Source organism: Tiliqua scincoides, chromosome 15, assembly GCF_035046505.1.
Source record: "Tiliqua scincoides isolate rTilSci1 chromosome 15, rTilSci1.hap2, whole genome shotgun sequence".
Lineage (NCBI taxonomy): Eukaryota > Metazoa > Chordata > Lepidosauria > Squamata > Scincidae > Tiliqua > Tiliqua scincoides.
This window is the reverse complement of record NC_089835.1, coordinates 3,878,958-3,901,457: the sequence shown is the minus strand read 5'-3', so window position 1 is coordinate 3,901,457 and position 22,500 is coordinate 3,878,958. Positions and strand designations below refer to the sequence as shown.

Sequence of the window (22,500 nt, the reverse complement as noted above, 5' to 3'; positions counted from 1 at the left end):
TCGGGATTGTACTTCATAAGTTCGTTGTACAGAAACCTAGAAGAGAGACAGGGGGATGCTGGGCTGGGGTCAACCTGCTTGGACTGGAGCCCAGCTCCCACCCCATCCTCCAACACGGTACTGATTTATGCCCCCCCCCCATTTTAATGTATGTTTACATAGAACTATGCCCCTTTGTGTTTAACAGGCTTTATGTCCAGGTTATGACTGCTACTCTGAATCAACTAACTGGCCAGACTGATCCAGGTTCTGTGCTGGGGCTAACAAGTATTATTTATTTATTCACATTTTTATACCGCCCTTCCTCCAAAGAGCTCAGAGCGGTTTACACAGCTGCTCCTCCCCTCCTTCTTATCCTCACAACAACCCTGTGAGGTAGGTGAGGCTGAGAGAAAGTGACTGGCCCAAGGTCACCCAGGAAGCTTTGTGGCGGAGGGGAGATTTGAACCTGGATCATCCAGGTCTAAGTCCACCTCTCAAACCACTACACCAGCCTGGCTCTCTAAAGTACATAAAACAAGGGATAGGTGCCTGACCTTATAAAGCCCCTCCTTGCAATGATCTCTGCGTGGCAGTCGTTCACCGTCTCCCCTTTCAGGCTGAGCTCTTCTCCTTTCACACAACGGTTACCTGGAAGGCAAGCAAGAGTGAAGGAGTGAAGGAAGGGGAGAAGGAAGCAAGAGCAATAGTGAAGGAATCCTGCACAAGTGACCCCAGGGTGGACAGATTTCACCAGTGACCAATGATGCTCAAACTCTGAACCCCAGTGTGCAGTAAGACAACCCGCAGCGGAACCATACGTGAACCGTTTGATAGCGCAAAAGAGACAGGCTGACACTTAGGAACATATAAGAAGAGCCCTGTTGGATCAGGTCAAAGCCCATCTAGTTGACCCACTGATTTAAACAGAGCCTCTTTAACCCTTTTCAATGAAAAGATGGCATAGAAATTAGTTTCTTTTGGGTGATCTCCCTAAGGAAGGGCAGAAGGCCACCCAACCTTGGTGCTCTGGGTTGTTTTTTTCCTTGCGCCTTCCCCAGCTCCTGGGGATCTAAGGTTGTGTGTGTATGCTGTTAATCTGCAATGGTATCACCACTGGGTCTGCCTCCCCAAGCCACCATTTTGAGACACACTCCTCCTTTCCAAGAAAGCATTTTCCCTGGCAGCTCCCAACAACCAGGGCCAAAAAACCAAACACTGGCAAAAAAACAACAACAAAAAGCAGTAGCCTCCAGAAACCCAAGGCTTGCCCATCCTGGATTAGATCAATGATTCAAAAGCAAAGGCTTCAGGGATCCCTTCATCTGGTAAAACCAGCCTGTTTCACAGCTTATGAGAGTAGACTACTAAGGGCACCTTTCAAAGGGGTACCCAGCTTAAGAACATCAGAACAGCCCCACTGGATCAGGCCATAGGCCCATCTAGTCCAGCTTCCTGTATCTCACAGCGGCCCACCAAATGCCCCAGGGAGCACACCAGATAACAAGAGACCTCATCCTGGTGGCCTCCCTTGCATCTGGCCTTCTGACATAGCCCATTTCTAAAATCAGGAGGTTGCGCATACACATCATGGCTTGTAACCCGAAATGGATTTTTCCTCCAGAAACTTGTCCAATCCCCTTTTAAAGGCATCCAGGCCAGACGCCATCATCACATCCTGTGGCAAGGAGTTCCACAGACCAACCACAGGCTGAGTAAAGAAATATTTTCTTTTGCCTGTTCTAACTCTCCCAACACTCAATGCATTCCCACCTGTGCAGAAAGTAGCCACCCTTACCTGTTCCTATGCTGACCACGACACCCAGGCCCTCCTGCCCTCGCCTCATGATGATGGCCGCCAGGATCTTGCGACCAAGCAAGCTGTGCTGGATCCGGGCGGTGAGGGTGTTGAAGCGCTGGTGGCTCAGCATGGCGATCTGGTCGTGCAGCGTGCTCCCGCTCACCGGAAGCTGTGGCGGGGGAAAGAGACGAGAAACGCCTGTTTGAATTCGGCAAGGAAGCCTGGGCGGGGAAGAGCTGAGAGAGACACTGCAGAGAACTGCAAAGCAAACTGCAGGTCTGTGAGGAGGGCAAGGAGTCTCCAGAAGAGGCTTCTCAGCACCTGCGCCAAACTACAACCCCCACAATGCCTTGGGGGAAGCCATGACAGTCAGCAAGGAAGCCTGGGCGGGGAAGAGCTGAGAGAGACGCTGCAGAGAACTGCAAAGCAAACTGCAGGTCTGCGAGGAGGGCAAGGAGTCTCCAGAAGAGGCTTCTCAGCACCTGCGCCAAACTACAACCCCCACAATGCCTTGGGGGAAGCCATGACAGTCAGCAAGGAAGCCTGGGTGGGGAAGAGCTGAGAGAGGCGCTGCAGAGAACTGCAAAGCAAACTGCAGGTCTGCGAGGAGGGCAAGGAGTCTCCAGAAGAGGCTTCTCACCACCTGTGCCAAACTACAACCCCCACAATGCCTTGGGGGAATTCATGACAGTCCATGGCTTGCGAACTCTCAGCCATGGGTTACCAAGTAAAGCACCCAGAGAGTCATTAGATCAACAGCTAATGAATTCAATTGGGTCTAACAATAGACACCAGCCATGTGTGGAGAGACACACTCGTGCCCACTGTTCTGAGCCAAATGTTTGTGTTGGAATGAGATGGGTTGGGGAAGAGTCTCCTTCGAATCGAGATTCCAGGCTTTGGGGGGCCGGGAAAAGCAGTTCAGCAGGGGAGCCCGAAGGCTGTGGGGGGCGGGGGGGAGTGAAGTGTACCTCTGTGATCGGGATCCCTTCGGTGTGTTCCGCTTTCTCAGTCTCTCCAATCAGCACTCGAAGCGCTGCGTCGGCCGCCTCTTGCTTGCCTTGTTTTTTGCTGTGCGCCGAAACTGCCGGGAACCAGCGGCCCCCCACTTTGGCTTGGAAAACAAACCTTATCAGGAGAGAGGAAAGGCCAGAATGCCATAGCGAGCCAAGTCCCGGGAAACTTAACAGTGAAGCCACGTGCTACTCAGTGATGACGGGACATGGCGCTCAGGACCTGCTCTGGGGTACAGACGGCAACCTTGACATGCTGGACATGTCCAATCCAGGCAGATCAGACGCATTCACATGAATATCACCAATAACTTAGCATTTGGACGGCCCTTTCTAAATGCGCAATGTGAATAATCTTGATGCTGTCCTTCCAACAACCCTGTTAAGAAGTCCTATTAGGCTGCTACTGCAGAAGACTGAGAAGGTACCCAAGGCCCACCAAGCAAATTCGCAGCATTGGTGAGATCTGAACGGGGACATGCAGATCCTTAGCCTCTTAGAACGGCTGTGGGGCATAGTGGCTCTCTCTTAACCCAGGCCTCTACAACTTGCGACCCACCAGATATATGACACCCCCCTAGCTTCCTAACGCCAGAGCGAGACAGGACCAGACCTGAAGGCAAACCTGCCTCCCTCAGCGCCAGGGGAAGCCTGAGAGTGTTTGACCCTGCCTTTCGGAGCAAGCGGAAGAAGCAACCTGTTCACGGATACCCTCTTTCGCTGAAGAAGACAGACACCCAATTCAACCCCAAGCCAGAGGAGATGAGCCAGCAGGGCTAGAAAAGACCCCCATTTGAGAGCTCGGAGGGCCGTTTTCCAGCTGAGTAGCCACTCCTGGGCCACACAGAGGTGCAAATAGCTCAGCCCCTTTTTACACCGTCAGTAAACAACGTGAGAGAAAACTGGATCCCCAGGAGAGGTCACGACAGAGACTCACTTAGGATCGTGGGGCGGTCCGGTTTGATCAATCAGCTTGAACTCGGCGGCAAAACCGTTCGCTCGGGCGTATTCCAGCAGGCCGCTGACCGGGTTGGAATTCAGGTACTTAATCAGCTCGCCAACACCCTTTGCACTGGCTGCCTTTGTCTCGTCCGTGTTGGCAGCCGGGCCTCCGGATCCCTCTGGAGCCTGCTCAATCTGGACCTCCGTCTACAGCCAGGCAAAGACGAGAGGGCAAGAGGCCTGTCAAGAGGCCGTAAAGGGGAATGCAGCCACCCCGGAAGGGGGAAGGAAGAGAGAACCCGTGCCCTACCGCTTCGCCTGAGCTGCTGGCGTCTCCCGAGATGCTTTTCATGGCCACCTCGGCGGCCATCTGCTTCGCCCCCTTCTTGCTGTTGGACACCACGGCAGGATAAACGCAGTCGCCCACCTTCACGCAGTACTTGAATCTGGATAGAGACAAGGTCCACTTAATGGGATTCTGACTCAGCGATGGAATGCATAAGAGGCAACTGCTGAAGGAAAGCAGGCTGAGGGTCTCTCACTCCCACCCCTCTCCCTCTGAAACAGAAAAGGAGAGAATAGTCTTGAACGCTAACACCCCTTCCTCAGCTTCCAAACCCAAACCGCACTGCATGATGCTCTTGACCATCTGCCCTGGTGGACCACCCGTCTGGGCAGAACCAGCTCCCCAACTGTCTGTACAGCACCTAGCACGCTGCCAGAATTAACTGTTTCAATAGCAAACTGGAATCACCCCAGGCATTCCTTTGGGGCTATAGCTTCGGTTTGTTCTCATGCTGGGTGTTTACGTGCTAACCCTTGAGACAGGGGCAAGCTCCGTTCTCAATGACTGGGGCCAAGAAAGGCAAGATCCAGATTTAACCCCACGCGCACCTGTTTCTTTCTCTCCCACAATCCTTTCCCTCCCACCACCCAACTCCATACATTCACACACACACACACAGCTAGCATGTCTCATTTTGCCTTGAAGTCCCCCAAAGTGGTGCGCAATGTTCAACAAAACAATTTACATATTTTACAAACGAACACCATGTTAAGAAACCTCTCTCTTTCTCTCTCCCAGGTAAAAAAAGGACAGCCTTTCTTGCTTGCTTGCTTGCTGGCCTTTACTCACTTCTACAATGCCGGGAATTGGGCAAGTCTTCCAGAGGAGGCAGCACAAAACCCAGGGGCCACTGGCAAGAAGGCCCTGCGAACTCACCCACCATACTGCAGATGGTCGCAGAGGAAGGTCTCCCCAGCCAACCACAGCAGGTGGACATCACTACCTTGAAGAAGAAGGTCCATCTAGTTAGTGCTTTGGGAGGTGCGGGGTGAAAGAGGGCTGCCCTCCACTTCTGACTAACGGGGATTCCCCCCTAAGGATGGTGGCCCCACCCTCTGGGAAACCCACCAGCCTAACCTTCCATGATGCGAAGAGGGATGCCTTGCTAATTATGCATCAGTCATGTATAAGAAAGCAACGGCCCCATTCGACGTGCCCAATTTCCTTCCACTCCTCGCAGCGCACCCCAAATCACGCTACCAGCAAAAACAATCAGACAAGTCCTACTTTGGGTCGTGGGGGGGTCCCTCCTGAGACAGCAGCTGGAATTCACAAACGCTCCCCGACTTCTGTGCGTATTCCATCAGGGCGCAGATGGGGTTCTTCCCAGAAAGCAGGTTTGGCTGTGACGGTGTGGAGACAGGCTCTGGCTCAGGTTGTTGCTCAGTCTGGGGGGGGGGGGGAGGAAGAGGAGGAGAATTAATGTTTGCACAGAAACAGAAGGGCCAGTTTGCCACCGCACAACGGCAGAGGGCTCCCTAAGTTGGCAGAGTAGTGGGGGGGCAAGACTTTTTACTGCAGCAGGTGGGGGGGACGACATTGCAGCGCCGTGATGGTGCACAAAATGCTGCAGAAAGCTGACTGGGGAGATCAGCCCTCCTGACCCAACAAACCAACAGGCAAGGGACTGGCCTCAAACCCTCTCATGGCATCCACCACCCAGGCTTGGCACGTATGAAGCCGGCGAACCAGACCATTGGTCCCATGTCAAACCAGCACCAGCATGTCACATGCTCTGACTAGCAGCAACTGTCTGAGGTTTCTGGTAGGGGTCTTTTCCCTGCCTCATCTGGAGAAACCGGGCATTCAAATGGGGCCCTTGGCCCAGCCTTTAAATTACAAATATTATTATTATTATTAACAGTATTTATATACCGCTTTTCAACTAAAAGTTCACAAAGCAGTTTACAGAGAAAAATCAAATAACTAAATGGCTCCCTGTCCCAAAAGGGCTCACAATCTAAAAAGATGCAAATGAATACCAGCAGACAGCCACTAGAACAGACACTGCTGGGTGAGGTGGGCCAGTTACTCTCCCCCTGCTAAAAAAGGAGCACCCACTTGAAAAAGTGCCTCTTACCCAATTAGCAGGGGTTTGTAGAGGCATTTGTTTCCAGTGAGTAAGACAGGATTACAGTCTGTCAGCCCAATCCTAGCCACACTTTCCTGGGAGTAAGTCCCACTGACTCTAATGGGACTTACTTCTGAGTAGACATGCACAGGATTGGGCTGTAAGTCAGCGGCTCCCAAACTGTGGAACTCCCCAGTGGGTTACAACCCAATTCTTGGAGGGTTGCAAAACTGACAAGGTAGATTAGGCTGTGTGCATTGAGGGTTTTAAAAGCCACTACCAGGCAGGAGCGCACCTATCCAATTACCGTTAAAGCCACAGAGACTTGAGAAGCTGGCAGTGAAACCTTTTTTAGGTGGGTCCCGACGCTAAAATGTTTGGGAACCACTGGCCCTAAGTCTTACTGAGCCCTCCCCCCAAAATCAGGCTATTGGGGAGAAGGCTACACTAGAAGTCTCTGCCCTGAATAGTGAGTTACAGATGAAGCCACCTTACATGAAGGCAGGCTAAAGGCCCACCTAACTCATCACTGCTGACTGCTAGAAGCTCGTGGAGTCTTGGACAAGAGCCTCTCTTTCCCAACACTGCTACCCACATGACCCCTTTCAGCTGCGACTGCCAGGAATAGGAGCTGGAACCTTCTGCATGGAAAGCATGGCTTCTAGCTATGGCTATACCTCTGTTAGGCTCCCCCAGTTAACAGTATTCAGTGCAATGGGTAGCCCAGAGCACCGCACCCCCCCGACTCTCCTCTTATCTCCTCTGACTGGGCACTGTAGGGAGAAGATTCATAGTGATGGGCAAACCAGCAAGAAGCTTGCTTGCCGTTCCTCATCTCCTAGAAGGATGCTGGACAAACTCTGAGAGAGAACCCTCAAATGCACTGGAAGGAACATTGGTTGGGGGGTGGCGGGAGACACCAAAACTCCAACATACATTCACTGGGGTGGGAGTGACCAATATTAGGGGAAAATATGACACTGGACTCTTGGGAAAGGGGTCACCTTTACGGTTTGAAGCCAGGAAGATTTCTAGGCTTTCAATTCTGACATGAGCCCCGCTGTTTTCCGAATCGCAGGGAGTCTATTCATCTGCACTTGGGGGTGGGGGCTGCAGCTCTGGTTCGGCACTTGCTTGGCAAGCAGGAGGTCCCAGATTCAACCCCTGGCAGCTCTGGGCTAAGAAAGTCCCCCTTCCCTGAAACCTTGGAGACTTCATGCCAGACACACCAAGGGCCTGACACGGCAGGCAGTCATTCCTCCGTTTCCTCATTCCTGCTCCAGCCCTCCCGGGGGTCTCTCACCTGCTCGGTTTCACTGAGGGAACTGTCCTCGTAGAACGACTTCTCCGGCTCCACCCCGTCCTCCCCTTCGTGCTCGGCTTCGTGCAACAGGATCTTCATGGCGCTCGAGGCGGCTTCCTGCTTGGCCAGCTTCTTGCTGCCGGCTTCCGCCGGAGGAAACCGGCGGCCGTCGATCACCGCCTGGAACTTAAACCTTGGGAGAGGCACAAATTTGTGAGAAAAACGGGCTTTCGGGTCCGTGTGTTTCTTCCCGGCCCAAAAATTCCTTTGTGGGCAAAGGGTTCTGCAGCATGGTCTATCTCAGGGGTTCCCAACCTGTGGTCCGTGGGCCACAGGTGGTCTGCGGGACCCTGAGAAGTGGTCCGTGAGGACTCAGGAAGATCGCTTCCAGCATCTTGCTGAACAAGTGCTCTCCTACAGACCACTGGATGGTTGGCTGCAGCTGAGGTGGTCTGTTCACCACCCTCTCTTGTGGTCCATGGAGGGCAGAGAATGGACCGCTCACAGCTTGCACTTCCACTATCTTGCCAAGTGCTCCCCCATGGACTACCAAATATAATTTTTTTTGGGTGTGTGCAGGGGAGTGAGGGTTGCACGTGGTCCACAACGATACTGATTTTTGCCTCAGCGGTCCATGGGCTCCAATGTTGGGAAACACCATTCTGTCTACACTCTCCACTGGCTGGCCAGATCCCTCTGTCATTTGCCAGATTATTATTAATTCCTTGTGTTTTTATTTAATTTATTGTCAGGGATTGCTTTGTACTATTTGTTATCGATTTTTGTTATTGTTCTTACTGCACCGACAATAAAGCTGAACTAAGAACGCGGACTTCAAAACCGTACGGTGCTCTCATGAGTGCAGGGGAGGGTCAGTAACACAGGTCAGATGCTTACTGGGGGAGCTTTTGAGGAACCCCAGAATGTCTGTGCTGTGGAGCACAGCTTGAAAACTGTACTAGTTCGGAGACACTGAAGCAAAAACAAAGCCCAGTTCGCAACACAATTAAGGCCCAGGTCTTACGAGGCTCTGACACTAGATACACCAGGCTCCCTCCTTGAAACATTTCCTGTGGATCAGAAGGAATCTGCTTTCAGTCTAGTCTGGGTGGGGGGGGGAGACGGTGGAGAAAGTAGGCCAATTTTCCCGTCTAGCAGGTCCATTGACACACGCAGGGCCTTCTGCTGGGGCTCCAAGAGAGGAAGGAGTGAGAGACGTGCTGCGTGTGTTTTTAAACACACGGCGACCATAACAAGCAACCAAGCAGAGTCACAAAAATAGTATCTCAGTTCCCCTCCACTGTGACATGCGGGAGACCGGGTCTCTGGTGTGTGGCAAAGTTCGCTTGGTGCCCAAAAGCAGGCAACAGGGGACTCTTCCAGCAATCGCATCTCCCGGTGCAACGTCACCAGATATTCAGAGGACAGGCTCTTTCCCTATGAAGTTACTACTGAAGATGGGACAGACAGACAGGGGACAGTGTCTGCCAAGCAGCTCATTTCAGGTTAGGACGGAGGAGTCTTCCTTCGCCTTGGGCTGTAATGACTGTAGTTCACTAAAAACAACAACTTTCCCAATCCTCTCTACCCATACAGAAGCTGCACCCTCTGAGGAAGGAAGGCAGCTCCACTACCCTCTTTACTGAAGCTTCCCTGCTTCAGTCACCTGGAGGCAGTTCTTGAAAAGTGAGCCTAGGGAAAGGAATGAAGGGAAGACATGGCTCAACTGGATTCCCTTTCTAGCAGACGCCTTTGCTTAATTTTCTTCCTCTTAGCGTGATCAACGTGAAATGGGGCTTCAGAGAGAAAAGGTAGGTCCCTGCCCACAGGAGTGTACAATCAAGATACTGACACAAGGGAGAAAGAGGGACGGGCAGGAGAGGGGGTGGAGGCAGGGGTAAACAGGGGAAGCAAATGCAGCTGCCTTTGGTTACACAGGCGTAACTAGTTAGAGCAGGGGAGACAAATAAGGACTGATGCCCAGGGCGCCTCTATTAAAACCCTCTTCTTTCCATCCTTGAACTCAATGATGGTGTAGGCTCAATGGGGTGTAGGCAAATGGCTCCCACCCAAGCACAAGCCAGACCCACACCCTCTTAGGGCTCGCCGGCCTGACGGATCATCAGCCCTGCGCTCCTCAATGCCGGCTTTCCTCACAGAGCGCTACTAACAGACCGAGAAGCACAAGCTCTCATCCAAGGTCCAGCCTTAAGGTGCAGGCTTGCTCACGGGGGCGGGGTGGTGGGACACTACCTGGCCAAGACTCTGAGCCACAAATACCTCTGTGTGCTTGCATCAGAAAATGAGTTAACACTAAGAAGAGAGACCCAAGAGCAAGATTCCTGTGGACACCCCCCCCCCCAATACCTAGCCAAGTCAGATCCTTTTGCTACTTACAGGACAGCATTATTTATTACAGCCGGGACTATTTGCTAGCCAGTCAAGAAACGGCAACGTAAATGGAGGAAAGACCGCCATTTCTTGTGCTGGAGAGAAGCCGTTCTAACTGCGCTGCCGTTTCAAATTCCCACCCCTTGCAGTGGGTGAGAGCTTGTGCAAAACACATACACGGAGGACGGCGGCAAGCTGGGCCCCGCTCCCGCCCCGCTCCGAGCCCCGCTCGCTTACCGTGGCTCGTGAGATGGCCCGCTCTGCTTCAGGAGGACAAACTCGCAGTGCTGGTACGTGTACTGCGTGTACTCGATCAAGCCGCTGACGGGGTTCTTTTTCTGGCAGGCCACCAGCTTTTCGAAGGGGGTGCACAAGAAGGCTGTGTCGAACTGGGCCGCGTAGCTGGGGGAAAGGGGGGACTCCATGATGCACCGCGACTCGTCTTGGTTGCTGATGGCGTTCAGGTCTTCGGGGATGTCGTCCGTGGCCCACTTGCCATTTTCGAAGTTGTCGTAGTTGGGGAACCAGTGGTACCGGGGCCGCTTGCTGTGCGGGGGGCCCGTCTGGGGAGGAGAATCGTCACTGGGTTCCGTCTGCTCTGTCGCCTGCTGCCCGTTCTCAACTTTCTCCTTGTCGCCCTCTGGCATTGAAGGTGCGGGCGCAAGAGGAGGAGGAGGAGGGGAAGAGGGAGGAGGAGTTGGCACACTCACGGGCAGCTCTGGTTCGACGTGAGGAGCCGGAGGCTCGGGGTCTGGCTCCAGAGCAGCCATTTCTCTAACCTCTTCGGCCTTCAGCTTGAGCTGCATCCGCTTGCGTTTGTTGTCCGTGAGGGACCATTTTGGGGGGGTTGTGTTCTCCTTGCGCACGTCCCCAAGCTTCTCCAAGGCTCCCAGGCTGGAGTTCACGTCCCGGGCTTTGGACAAGCCAATATTTTTGGCAAGATTGAGTGCTGTGGAGTCCGTGACACTAAACAAGAAGTTGAGGATCTTTTCTTTGACTTCAGCCATGGTGGCGGAATCGAGACAGTCCTCGGAGTCTGAAGCAGAGCTCTTGGCGGCTTCTCCTTGGAGCCCAGAAGCGGGAACTGGACACGAACCTGTCCACCTGGTGGAGCTTCCTTCCTCCTCTGCTCCCTGAGGCTTGGGACTGTCCGCTAACCTCCACCACGGAGGGGTCTCCCCTGCTTTGCACAACTTTCCTCGGGCAAGAAGCCTGTAGAGATGGTGGTTGACCTCTTTCTTCTGAACGTCAAGTTTACGGGCCAGGTGACGCGCGGTTTGATACTCCCCAGGCCTGAGCTGTCCTAAGATCTCCAAAAGCCTTTGCTCAATACCTTTGCTGGTGACGGTCAGCCCCTCAAAGTCTGAGGAGAGCCTGTCAAGTCCACTCCTTGAATTTCCGCCGTCGTATCTCGGCCTGGACTGGAAGGACTGTTTTGGTTGTTGCCAGCTCTTACAGGGAAGTCTTCTGGTTGGGATGCAACTGTTGTTGTTCCAGAAATGTGGAGGTGTGGAGGGGGTTCTCGTCTCCTGTCGGTAGCCCTGGAAGGCTGCAGGCCTCTGCGTCTGACACAGTGGAACTTGCTCGAGCTGCCCCTTGAGGAAGAGAACCTGTTGCTGATGAAATTCCCCGCCTGCCTGCGGGATGAGAGGACCGTTAAAGAAAGTCGGGTTAGAGCAGCCGCCAACCGCTGCCTGATCAGAACCTGTGCCTCGAGGGGCACCTCTGCTCATAGCGCGCTGGCGGGGCAGAGGGGCGAAAGTGGGCACGTGCGCACCAGGTGAGGGGCAGCCGTGGTTCCCTTGCACGGGTGCTGCTGTGCAGAGGCCTGGCGAGAAAGAAAACACAAGAGAACAAGGTACGTTTCAGACCTCAGTTACACGTTCGGCAGAGCCCGGAAGGGCTCATTCGACCAGCCTCTCTGCCTAAACTCCCAAGGCGACCCGCGACAGCAACCGTCTCCCTGCTGACTTTGCAGCTGCCTCTTTGCAGAGTAAACTAAGCTGGCGAGAGGGAAGCTTGCTCTCCTCTGTCCCCGCGAACCTCTAACAATGAAAAATGGCACCTAAGACAAACCAAGTGGAATTTCAGCTCCAGGCAGGGTCAGCTCGATTCACAGGGTAAACCTGGGCAACAAATGAGGAGAGCACGACATCAGCCCTGCCGTTAGTTATCGGTAATGTCATCTCTTGCTCTGGGGGCTGGGGGATAAGAATTGGCCTTCAGTTTGGCTGTACTGGTCGTAAGAGGCTACTAAACAGCCACCGGGTAGATGGGACTCGATAGCCTGGGAAGGCAGCTCATCTGAGAGAAGGAAAACTCTCATCCCAAACCTCCACTGCCTTGTGGTTGCATCCACTTATGGAAAAGACTTCAGGAGTCAACCTCGTGGCAAAATCTGGAGCCGGAGTCCCTGAAGCAGTTCATGGCTGAACACAGTCACGTTCTGGCAACTCCTAAGACGTGGAGAGGGGGGATTTGCTGCATGGGTAACAGTCTATCCTCCATATCTACTTTACCCAGGCTTTGCGCACTGGAGAGGACACACTGTTCCAGAACCACCATTCAGAGCGCAATACCACACAGTCTTCCGAGACTGAAGGATGCCAACTAACATCTCTTGCTCAGGGAAAGCAATCTCCTAGCCCCTGCTCACACCGTCTTGTTGCCCTCCCTCCTGACAATACGGATGGGGTGAGCTTGCTGTAATTTCACAAAGCCACTGCATCACTGGATGGTGTGGATAAAGCTGCAGAAGAACATAAGGAAGGTCTTGTTGGATCAGACCTCCAGTACAGCATCCTGTTTCCGGCCAGATCTTTCTGGAAAGCCCAGAAACTAGCAAGGAATTAGGCCAGCAGCACTTCCCAGTCCCCACTTCCCTCAAACAAGTTATTTTCCAAGCTACTGTGCTCCTGCACATGGAGGTTCCATTCAGCTATCACAGCAAACCTCCCTGTTCAAGCCGTCAACCACTCCTATTAGAATGTCATTAACAATTAATTGTGCCTAATTACGTTGCAGTCTTCCCCAGCACGGCCCTACAGTTTGCATCCCTCCCTAGGGGAGAAATACCCCAGCAGGGGCTGCCCTATGTACAGAGCCACCGCAAACGTGCCCAGGGCCGACCTCTTTGTGGGGAATAACATGCACCATCCTGTGAAGACTCCTTTTTGCAGTCATCTCTGGCGCTAAAATGCCAAGTTTCTAGCCCATATGATTATAGAGACAACACACATTAGCACCTGAAGCTGCGCTAGGAATTTAAGTCTGGTTGGTGACAGTTTCAGTGGGCAAAATAAAAATGCCTCTTTTTAGCAATCCCCCCCCTTTCCAGATTATGCCACAGAGGTGCCGTCCACTGACCCCCCCCCCACCTCCTAGAGACATATTTTCCACTTCTTGACCACCCAAGCATCTTCCAATCTTCCTTATGCACAAAAATTAATATATGGAGATTTGGGGGAAGAGGAACTTCTCCCCAGCAAAAAGTGGATTAACTGGTGGAACCTACACAGGCCACGCAAGTTTGAAAAAACTTATTTCTACTTCCTAGGAGTCAGAGATCTCTCTGTCTCTAAATGAGGACCAAGCCCCTTATAGAGCTGGAGGTTGGGGTGGGAGGGAGAGAAGAGGAAGCAAGTCTTTTGTGGAGGGAATGCCATAGACTGCGTGTTGGATGGCTCATGTCGCAATAAATCTGTTCAGTTTAAAAAAAATACCACTTTTTCTGCAGCCATTGAAAAAGCGACACTTGCCTCCCCACCCCCTTAAAAAAAACACAATTTGCCTAGAGCTTCTTAAGACCACGGGAGGGCCGGCTATATGCTTTCCCCTGCGCAACAACAAAACGAATACAATTCCTGTAACTTTAAAAGCTACCAGGTGTTGAGATGTCTGGTGTTTCAAAGGGAGCAAGACAGGTAAGAAGGGGGGAAGGGAAAGGTGGATCTTCTTACCTCTTTTTGTCCCCCGCTGGTAAGAACTGGACATCGCATTGATGGCAAGTAAAGAGTGAGAACCCCTCTCAGGTTAAGGGCTTCTCCCAAATGAGAAAAGAGATGGGGGGGGGGAGTTGAGAGAGAAGTGCCCTAAGCAGGGACCCAGGTTTTCTGTGCTGTCATAGCAGGTTCCACACACAAAGCAAACCCTGCATCTGCTACAAGCCAGGAGCTTTGCAAGAGACACGCAACTGTCACCATCTAGCCCCCCCTCCCCTCCCCAGAGTTGCAGACACGTTGGGTCATTCACTTAACATGGCTCCAATGATAAGTTTCGCTTTCAATTCTTCAGCAGCCTGGCTTCGGCTCTCGGTTTCAAGGCAGAGAGGTGGAGCCAAGGTAAAGCTGCCCGGCCCTCAAATGATCAACCAGGAAAAGGGAGAAGAGAAAACAACACTGAGACCAAACCCCTCTCTTTAAAGTTCACTGTTCTTTTTCCTGGAGGTCAGGGAGAGGAGATGGGCTGTTTAGCCCACTCACCCACCCCAGGAAGTCTAACCAGACCTGGGGACTTAACACCAATTTGGTTGCTTGTCATAACCTGGTTGGAAGGATCTCAGCCGGGACAGGAAAGCCCACATACAGAACTTCCAAGGCTGCCCACATGCCCCCTCCACTCTGGGTATAGCTACAAGGCATCAACTGCATGCCACACTAGAAAAAAAAAACCTCAGTTCCAATGCTATGTACAAGTAGTCTGGGACTGTCTGACTCTGGGCCAGCCAACCCCCAGACCGCACAGGTCAAGAGGGACAACCGCCACTTGGAGCAGGCCACCCACAGATGAAGATGTCTCTAATTCCCCCCCCCCCCGTCCAATCAACCTCTGCCAGGGCAGGAAAGCCTGCTGCAACCTGTTCCTGAAAAAGCAGATGTACCAGAGGAATGGAGATGTACCTAAAGGAATGAATGCCTTTAGGTCCAGAATGGAGTCTTCTCTGAAACTGGGTGTATTTCCAGTATTCCGGCTCCCATTCCGTAAAAAAAGAAAAACTATATTATTTATAAAGAGCCATCAAAGGACAAAGAGTGAAAAGCCTGGTCCCTACCCCAAAGCACTTACAGTCTAGATCAGTGGTTCTCAAACTCCCCAGGAGTTTGAGAACCGAGGTAAGCGCGTGTGGGGGAGGGGCAAAGGCAGCAACGCGATCCCCAGGATTGTGCTGCTGCCAGGGATGGGGGGGTTCTACTTACCAAAAGCCCACACTGGCCTCTGGGGCCTTCATTCGCAAAACCCGAAGTGGGTTCCAATCACAATTATCAAATTTTGGAGGCTTGGGGAGCCTTGCAGAGGATTCCGTGGAGCTTCCTGCAAACCCCCCCCCCCCGAGGCTGGTGTGGGCTTTCAGTAAGTAAAAAAACAAACAAACCCATGTCCCTGGTAGTGTCATGATCCTGGGGATTGCATCACTGCCTTCCCCACCCTTAAAGGGCCAGGGAGAGTGCTTCCCAGGCTGGTGGGTTGTGACCCACCAGTTTGAGAACCACTGGTCTAGATAGCTTACACATACAAAGCACCTGGCAACATACATATAGTAAAAAAAGAGATGCAGGTTCCAAACTCCTTCTTAGTCACAAAGTTCCCTTGGTGACCCTGTGCAAATTGCACTCTTTCGCTCAGCCTAACCCACCTCACAGGATTGTGGTGAGGAAAAAGTGGGCAGAACAACATATGTCCTCCTGGACTCCTTAGAGGAAGAACATAAAATGGAATCCATAAAGTAATCTCATAGGGCTGGGGGGGGGGAATTCACATGGAGAGAGTGGGTTATCAGGATAAACTTCCCAACAGCCTGGGATGCAAGTGAAAAGGCCACAGCCTTTTGAGTGGGGGCCAGAAACAAACTGGGAAGCAGGGAACCAAGAGCGAAGCGCCTCTTCGCTTTTCAGAAGCTGAGGAAGGACCTTCCTCTGTCCAGCCACTGCAAGACCACATGGGTGGGCTGTTAGTAAAACGAGAGGGAAGACAGCCAGATCCAAGATGAGTGGAACGCAATCCCCTCTTAACACAAACTGGGATCTGTGGGCCCTGGACAGCTGGCAAGGCCGAGGCGCCAAGAGCCCGCTGAGCACCCTTGGCGAGGAGCACTTGGAGATGGCGGAGCCGCAAAGCGGGTCAAGGGCAGGCTGCCAGCGTCACAGCATAAACTTTCCTCCCTGGTATTGGTTGACAGGCTCGGATAACCCACCTCGCCTCTCCAGGTGCAAAACGAGACAAGCACAGGGTGACTGCGGAAGGGTGCGCGGACCAGCCCGCCCGGTGCCAGGGATGCACAGGTGTTATGTGGGCTACCGAGAGATGGACTGGGGGGCTCCTGCCCCACAGGGAGGCTCTGGTGAAAGCACGTCCAAGACACCTCTTGGAAACAGCATCAGGATTGTTAAAACCAGGCCACCTGCTGGCTCTCTCCCCTCACACAAGTTCTTAACCATCCAAAGGCCAGAGGTTTGGAAACAAGGTCTCTTGCCCCTCCTTGACTAGCCTCTGGTCCACCCCCAAATCCAGTAAGTCGCCCGGTCTTTACCTTCAAAGCCCTCAGTGGCTTTTCTCTAGCTCTCCTGCCCCTCCACACTCCAGCCCATAACCCCCACTCTTCCAAGCTCCACCACCCTCTATCGCCCGACGGTCTCTGGATGCTCTCTCCAATGACTCTGCCCTTTCTTCCTGCTAGCCTCATTCTCGGAACCACCTCCAGGAGAATCCATGGGACGCTTCGTCACTTTCGTCCGTCCAATCCCTCCCTAACACCCACCTCTACAACATCCAAGTCCTTCTACCTCTGCTTCCACCCTCCCGTCAATTTCTAGACTGTAATCCCCTCGGGGCAGGGATTTTTTATTTCATATATTTCGAGTGCTACAGAAACAATACATTCAAGGGGGTGCTCCTCTCCACCAGACCCAAAAATGCGCAGCAATGTCGGGAGAGGCCCTTGGGCTCCTTCGGCATCCTCTGCTTCAAATATATTCTGAACATGCAGAACTACCTAAGCGTAACATGGACTGCATCACTTGGGAGGAGCTACAGGTCTGTGGCAGAGCCCCCACTTTCCCCACAGATGGTTCCCGGTGCAGTCTTTGGCAGAACCTCCAGGGGGGGAAAAAAAAATCTTGTCTGAACCCCCAGAGAGTGTCTGACAATGCTGATCTAGAAGGAAGAAGGGTCTGACTCAGTAGGAAGCATTTCCTGTGTCCCCCCATCTTCTGAGTAGGGGAGGACTACAGGTCTGAATGGCTCAGTTAGAAAGATATTGGGACTGAGGGGATCTTCACCAAAAAGGCGGATTAGAGGCAGGTAAGAGAGAGCGCATTCGGAGGCAGTTTCATATGAGAGAAAGGATGGGGTTTCATCTCTCCAAGTAGGCAACAGCCCAAGTCTCTGATGGCTAAGCAATTCCAGGAAAGATATATGAACTCCGGAGTCGTGAATCTGACCGGCTTGAGCTCTTGGGAGAAAGCGGGGAATTGTGCTAAGAGGAGGAATCTGTGCTCCCTTTCCTTTTCCCAGCAAAGGGGCGAACAGGCAGCCCACACTATCTCTCTTACCCAGGCAGTCTGCACAAGGCAGGGAAGCCTCGCCTGCCTAACCCAGCACTCCAAGACCAGCCTGTCCAGCCCTCTTCAAACTACCTGATCAACTGAGCCGGGGAGGTGAAATTTCATCCTGGTGGTAGTTCACACTCGGTACCTTGCAATGGGGGGGGGGGGGTTGTAACTGTATCCTGGAGGGAATGTACGAGCCCAATCTTTGTAGCGTCACCAAACGCACTTGGAGTTTTCAGAAACTGACACTCTTGTCTAGTAGCCGACGGAGCCGCCATTCACATACGACCCATTTACTCTGGAAAACTGTGGTTTTTAAAACCTCTTTTTTATTTCCCAAATGTGGAGGGTCTCCATAGTAGCTCAGGAGGGTCTCCACAGGCAGGACAGGCCTCAGCCCCAATCCCTGCACGTATCCTGGGCGGAACAGCCATATGAGCTTAATGGCCTGCATAAACTTGGCAGCCTCGCTACAGCAAGTCTACAGTTTATGCGTTGCTAGGCTCGCAAGCAAAATACCTGTGCTCAGTTCTCTGGCACGCGAGGAACCTGAAACCATCGGTACCTGGGAAGGTAGTAGGGGAGCTGCTTAACATGCAGAAGGTTCCAGCCCCAACCCATCCTTCCCTATAAGGGAAAGCTACAGCAGTTGGGGATCTCTTGCTCGGAAAAGAGAGATGGGGAAATACGTGATCAAGACTTCTAAAATTATGCATGGGGTGGGAAGAGAGAAAAGCTGTCCACTCTCTCTTGCAACAGGAGAACCACTGAAACTGACTGGTGAAGGCTGACAAAAGGAGAGACTTCTTCATGCAGCTCATCGTTAGCCTGTGGAATTCGGCGCCACAAGATGCAAGGCTGACTGCTAGCTGGGGTGGCTTTAAAAAGTGCCATGTGCATTTACAGTGCGAGATAAACAATACGTTCAAGGGGACACCCCTCTCCTCCCGACCCAATACCAGGCGGCAGCTGAACAAGGACAGGGCTCCCAATGGTCAAAAAAACATGACAGCTATCTGCTACCCCCAGCTGTGCCTCTGGAACCCAGTGGAGCTGGGGTGGGGGAGAAGCATGCCTTTCTCTTCTCCTTGGGGGCTTCCCAGAGGCAGCTGGCTGGTAGTGTCAGGAAACAGGTTGCCAGATCAGGCAACCCTGATCTAGCAGGGCTTTTCTTATGTTTCCACTTCCTGGCAACTCCTACAGGCAGTACAGCTTGGAAAATCTGTTTGACAGCCTGGACAGCCACTCCAAAGGAGAATGCAGGAGGTCTGGTCTAGAGGGTAGAGCCTCCACCGATAGCCCAAAGATTACATCAGAAGGTCGCCAGTTCGAGGACACGGGCAGCTCCCTGAAAGGCTGAGAATGGCGAGACCTTGAAGCAGCTGACAAGCCGAGCTGAGTGATTCCACCTGCTCTTGGTGTGAGCGAGACGAGATAGAGCTGCTTGTCAGCCTGTAAGGGAGAACTGGAGGCCAGAAGTGAGTGAGTGAGTTTCATGAACCACCAGTTTTTGGTGGTTCATGAAACTCGACATTAGACTATGTGCATCAAGGGTTAAGCAACCTGCTACTTGGGGGGGAACACTGCTGCCCAACCACCATTATAGCCAGAGAGGCTTGAGTGGCTGGTAAAATAAAACTTTTTTTTAGGTGGGTCCTGAAGCTGAAAAGTTTGGGAACCACTGAGATACATCATTAGAAGCAAAAACTGCAAGGATTACTTTGGCCGTGTCATGTGTGCTAAATCACTTCAAAACTCAATGCTATTCGGAATTGTTAGTGGAATAAGAAGAAGGGAAACCTGGGACTTTCTTCATGCAAGCCACTGAGATACAGCTCCTCCCTCATCCAGTTGGCTTGGTTCCCACCCACCCCCGTTGAACAGGGCGAGTCGCTTTTTCTCCGCAACATATATTCAAAACGCTTTCGCAAGAAATAACCCCGTTCACTGTTTTGTGGCAGCAGGTCAAAATTTAAATGAAGAAAAAAAAAAAAGACTAGGAAGAATAGCAGATTCAGCACTTCTGGCAGCTGTTTACCAACGTTAAGGTTTTCGTTGGGTGCTTGGAGAACTCCCTGCTACTGGATGCAATGCTGATGACCGGCTCAGATGGCTTTGAAAGGGGATTTGACAAATTTGCGAAGGGTGAGAGGTCTACTGATTGGCATTCGTCACAATCGCTAAATGGAACCTTGCAGTCAGTGGCATAAATACCCATTGCTGGGGGAAAGAGGGATCAAAAATTTAGGGGCCACTGTTGTCTTCATGCCTTCCTTGTGGGAGCACGTCGTTGGCCATTGCAAAGAGCAAGATGCTGGATTAAGGGGACCCCTGATCTGACCTAACAGAGTTACCTGATCTGATCTAACAGGAGGTTACAGGCAGAGCCAACCCTAGAAGGGTGCAAGACCAGGGAACTCAGTCGGTGCAGGCCCCACTATTATGGATGTATATTGATTGATTATGAAAGTGTGGCGTCCAGGATGGCCGCTCCAGTTGCCGTACCCAAGGGACAAACCCAGTTCGGGGAGGAGCAGCTGATGCCCGACAAAGGCAATAAATGTGCGCGAAGCTATGACAGCCAGCCTTGTGGCAGTCCACTGTGGGGTAGGCCTCTCTCTACTATCAAGCACCCTCCATTTCCTCCCCAACAATTAAAGAATGTGCGTGTGTGCGAGGCACAAGGAAGTCCAGTTAGGTATTTTCAGTCAGGTGAAAAATGAAGGGTGTGAAAAAGGAAAACACACTTGAGTGACAGAAACAACAACAAGACAAGCAGATTTATTGTGGCAAAAACTTTTGTGAATTTGTGGCCATGTGCCACAATAGATCTGTTGTCCTTAGGTTGGGTTTTTTATTTTTTTTAACATGCGACTTTGGACACTGTCACCGTGTGCAGCAAGAGGGCAATGGGGAGATAGTGAGGACTGGAAAAGGGTCAGAGCTGTGTGGTATGTATAGCTGCCTGTGGTGTTATGTGAAAATCCCCTTTGCCTTTTAGTTGTGATTTTCTCTCTATATCTGGTTATGTTACTATGGACTAAAATATCATGCAGGCTAAACTGTTCTCCTAGCACACAGGCCACATTTCCAGAACGCTGGTCAAGCCACAAGCTCAAGGTTACACAACCACCACCCCATAGTCACACATTATGGAAGGAAGGCTGGTGTCTTAAATCACTGTTTAAGTGTCTCCTGCATTACTGCATTCATTGTATTGTTTAAGTTCTCCCATCTAGGAAGCCAGCTATAGACCCCATTGAATTTTGCTGATAACTGACATCCTGATCCTTTTTCAATGTTTTACATACTCCAAGCACCCTGCTTTGTGGTAGTAATCAAGCTACCATCCAGCTCAGCACTGTCTCCCAACCCCTTTTAAGTGAGAGCTTCCTCTCACATGCTCTCTCTCTCCAAGGACCAACACATCTGTGTTGGGTCAGAGGGTCCTCTCCACAGGACTCTTCCCCCCCCCCCAGGGGACAGGTAACTATCTTGCGCCTGGAACTCTTTCCCTTCTTCCCCCCTTTTTCTCCCCTTCTCTCCCCATCTTTAGTTAGCAGCTGGGGTTGGCAGAGCAGGGACCCCTAAAATCCTTCCCTATAACCCTCCTTTCGTTTCTGATTTCCTCGGATGCACCAAATACTCTTCACACACAACCACCATAAAAGCTAGGTACATTGAATTCAAGCATTAGGACCAAGAAACATACACTTATCCTTTCCCCATGTGAATTATATTTACCTTTGCACTTTTGTAATAAAACTATAATCTTTAATTAAAAGTTATCTTGCTCTCAGTCTCCTCTGTAAGCAAAAGGGAATTTCTCTGCATTACGCTGTCTTGTTATCCAGCCTACGATCCTAATGTTCTAATAAGGGCAGTGTAATAATTCCCCTAAACAAAACAGCCCTTTTGGTAACAGTGGAATACAGAAACAGCACTTGGATGGGCTGCCCCAAATACACTGAGAGGAGGATTAGACTAGACACCGTGCCCCCTTTTTAACCTTTAGGAATCAGCCTAGGCTGCAGACATCCCAAAATCAACACAAGGCAAGCAAGGCAGCACCTACTATGCGCACAAAGTCATCACTGAGGTGTTCAAAGTGCCCTGCAGACAACATCTCAGTGACACTGACAACCAAACCTGTACGTTAGGCCAGTAACGTGATCCGTAAGTTGCAAGCAGAGGTCGTGATGCAGAGCCTGAGAGAAAGTAGCTCGCTTAAGGTTGCGGCAAGGGCGAAATGTGAACCAGGATAGGACGGAGGGCATGTGTGGGATTGCACTGTGTGTTCTGGGGGGAAAAAAAAAAACCCTATTTCAATGGGGCTTATGCCCGAGCAAGCAGGCATGCTCTTAGCCACTGAGCTGAGCTTGTTCGTCAGAGTACAGCACATTCACAGAACCCCAAATTGGTTTTAGCAGAGGCCCAGACCAGCAGTGCTATTTAGTGGCCTACAGTCCCATTCCACCGAACATCAAGTGCGCCAATGCTGAAATTACTTCATTACAGTGAAAGATTCTACCCAGGGTAAGGGGGCAAGGAAAGGTCCCCAGTCATGCCAGCACCACAAACGAAAAGTCAAAATGCCACCTGTGAACTTGGAATGCCAGCCCCTGAGCATTACATCCCCATAGGTGGACCTACTTGCCCTACCGCACCTCTGGCTAGTCGCTAGCCTGCTCAAAACTTAGCCAAGGCTCCAGTTTCTGATGGGGTGCCCCATCCAATAGTTTTCTCTCATTTTACATTACCTTCAAGTGGTATGTGTTTGTATTAGATCTCATTCAAACCCCAGCTTCTTACACAGGAAGACAAATTGTGTTGTTTTTTTTAATGTGAAGGAAGCATGGGGGGGGTGGATACTACCCACCAAGAGCTCCACAAGACCCACACTTGCAGTCTGTGGGGTTTAGAGGAGGCAAACATTGCTCTTTCTCTGTGCAGACGTGTAGAGTGGGTGGACTGATCCTATGGGCGAGGGTAAGCAAGTATTGCATTGTGAGAGAGGGGGAAGAGGGTTGCCTTGACAGAAGTTACGCAGTGGGGCTGAGGGCAAGGAATGGGGCAAGGAATGGAGGCAAGGAATGGAGAGATGCAGCTA

The 22,500-nt window shown here is 51.8% G+C and overlaps 1 protein-coding gene across 4 annotated transcripts in view; it reads right to left on the bottom strand.

The window, feature by feature from the left end:
- Positions 1–22,500, bottom strand: part of ADAR (adenosine deaminase RNA specific) — a 37,746-nt gene that overhangs the window by 6,496 nt on the left and 8,750 nt on the right. For 2 of the 4 annotated variants that reach the window (XM_066610136.1, XM_066610137.1), the window contains exons 2-10: positions 10,084–11,674; positions 7,456–7,648; positions 5,309–5,469; positions 4,046–4,181; positions 3,731–3,942; positions 2,752–2,908; positions 1,778–1,949; positions 537–630; positions 1–36 (exon numbers count right to left, since the gene is read on the bottom strand). The exon at positions 1–36 is cut by the window's left edge and continues 84 nt beyond it. In XM_066610136.1, coding sequence (XP_066466233.1) covers positions 1–36; positions 537–630; positions 1,778–1,949; positions 2,752–2,908; positions 3,731–3,942; positions 4,046–4,181; positions 5,309–5,469; positions 7,456–7,648; positions 10,084–11,579 — 2,657 coding nt within the window. In that variant the 5' untranslated portion in view covers positions 11,580–11,674. Of the gene's footprint in view, positions 37–536; positions 631–1,777; positions 1,950–2,751; positions 2,909–3,730; positions 3,943–4,045; positions 4,182–5,308; positions 5,470–7,455; positions 7,649–10,083; positions 11,675–13,805; positions 14,059–22,500 lie in introns of those variants that run through there. The other 2 variants (XM_066610135.1, XM_066610138.1) reach the window with 2 other exon arrangements.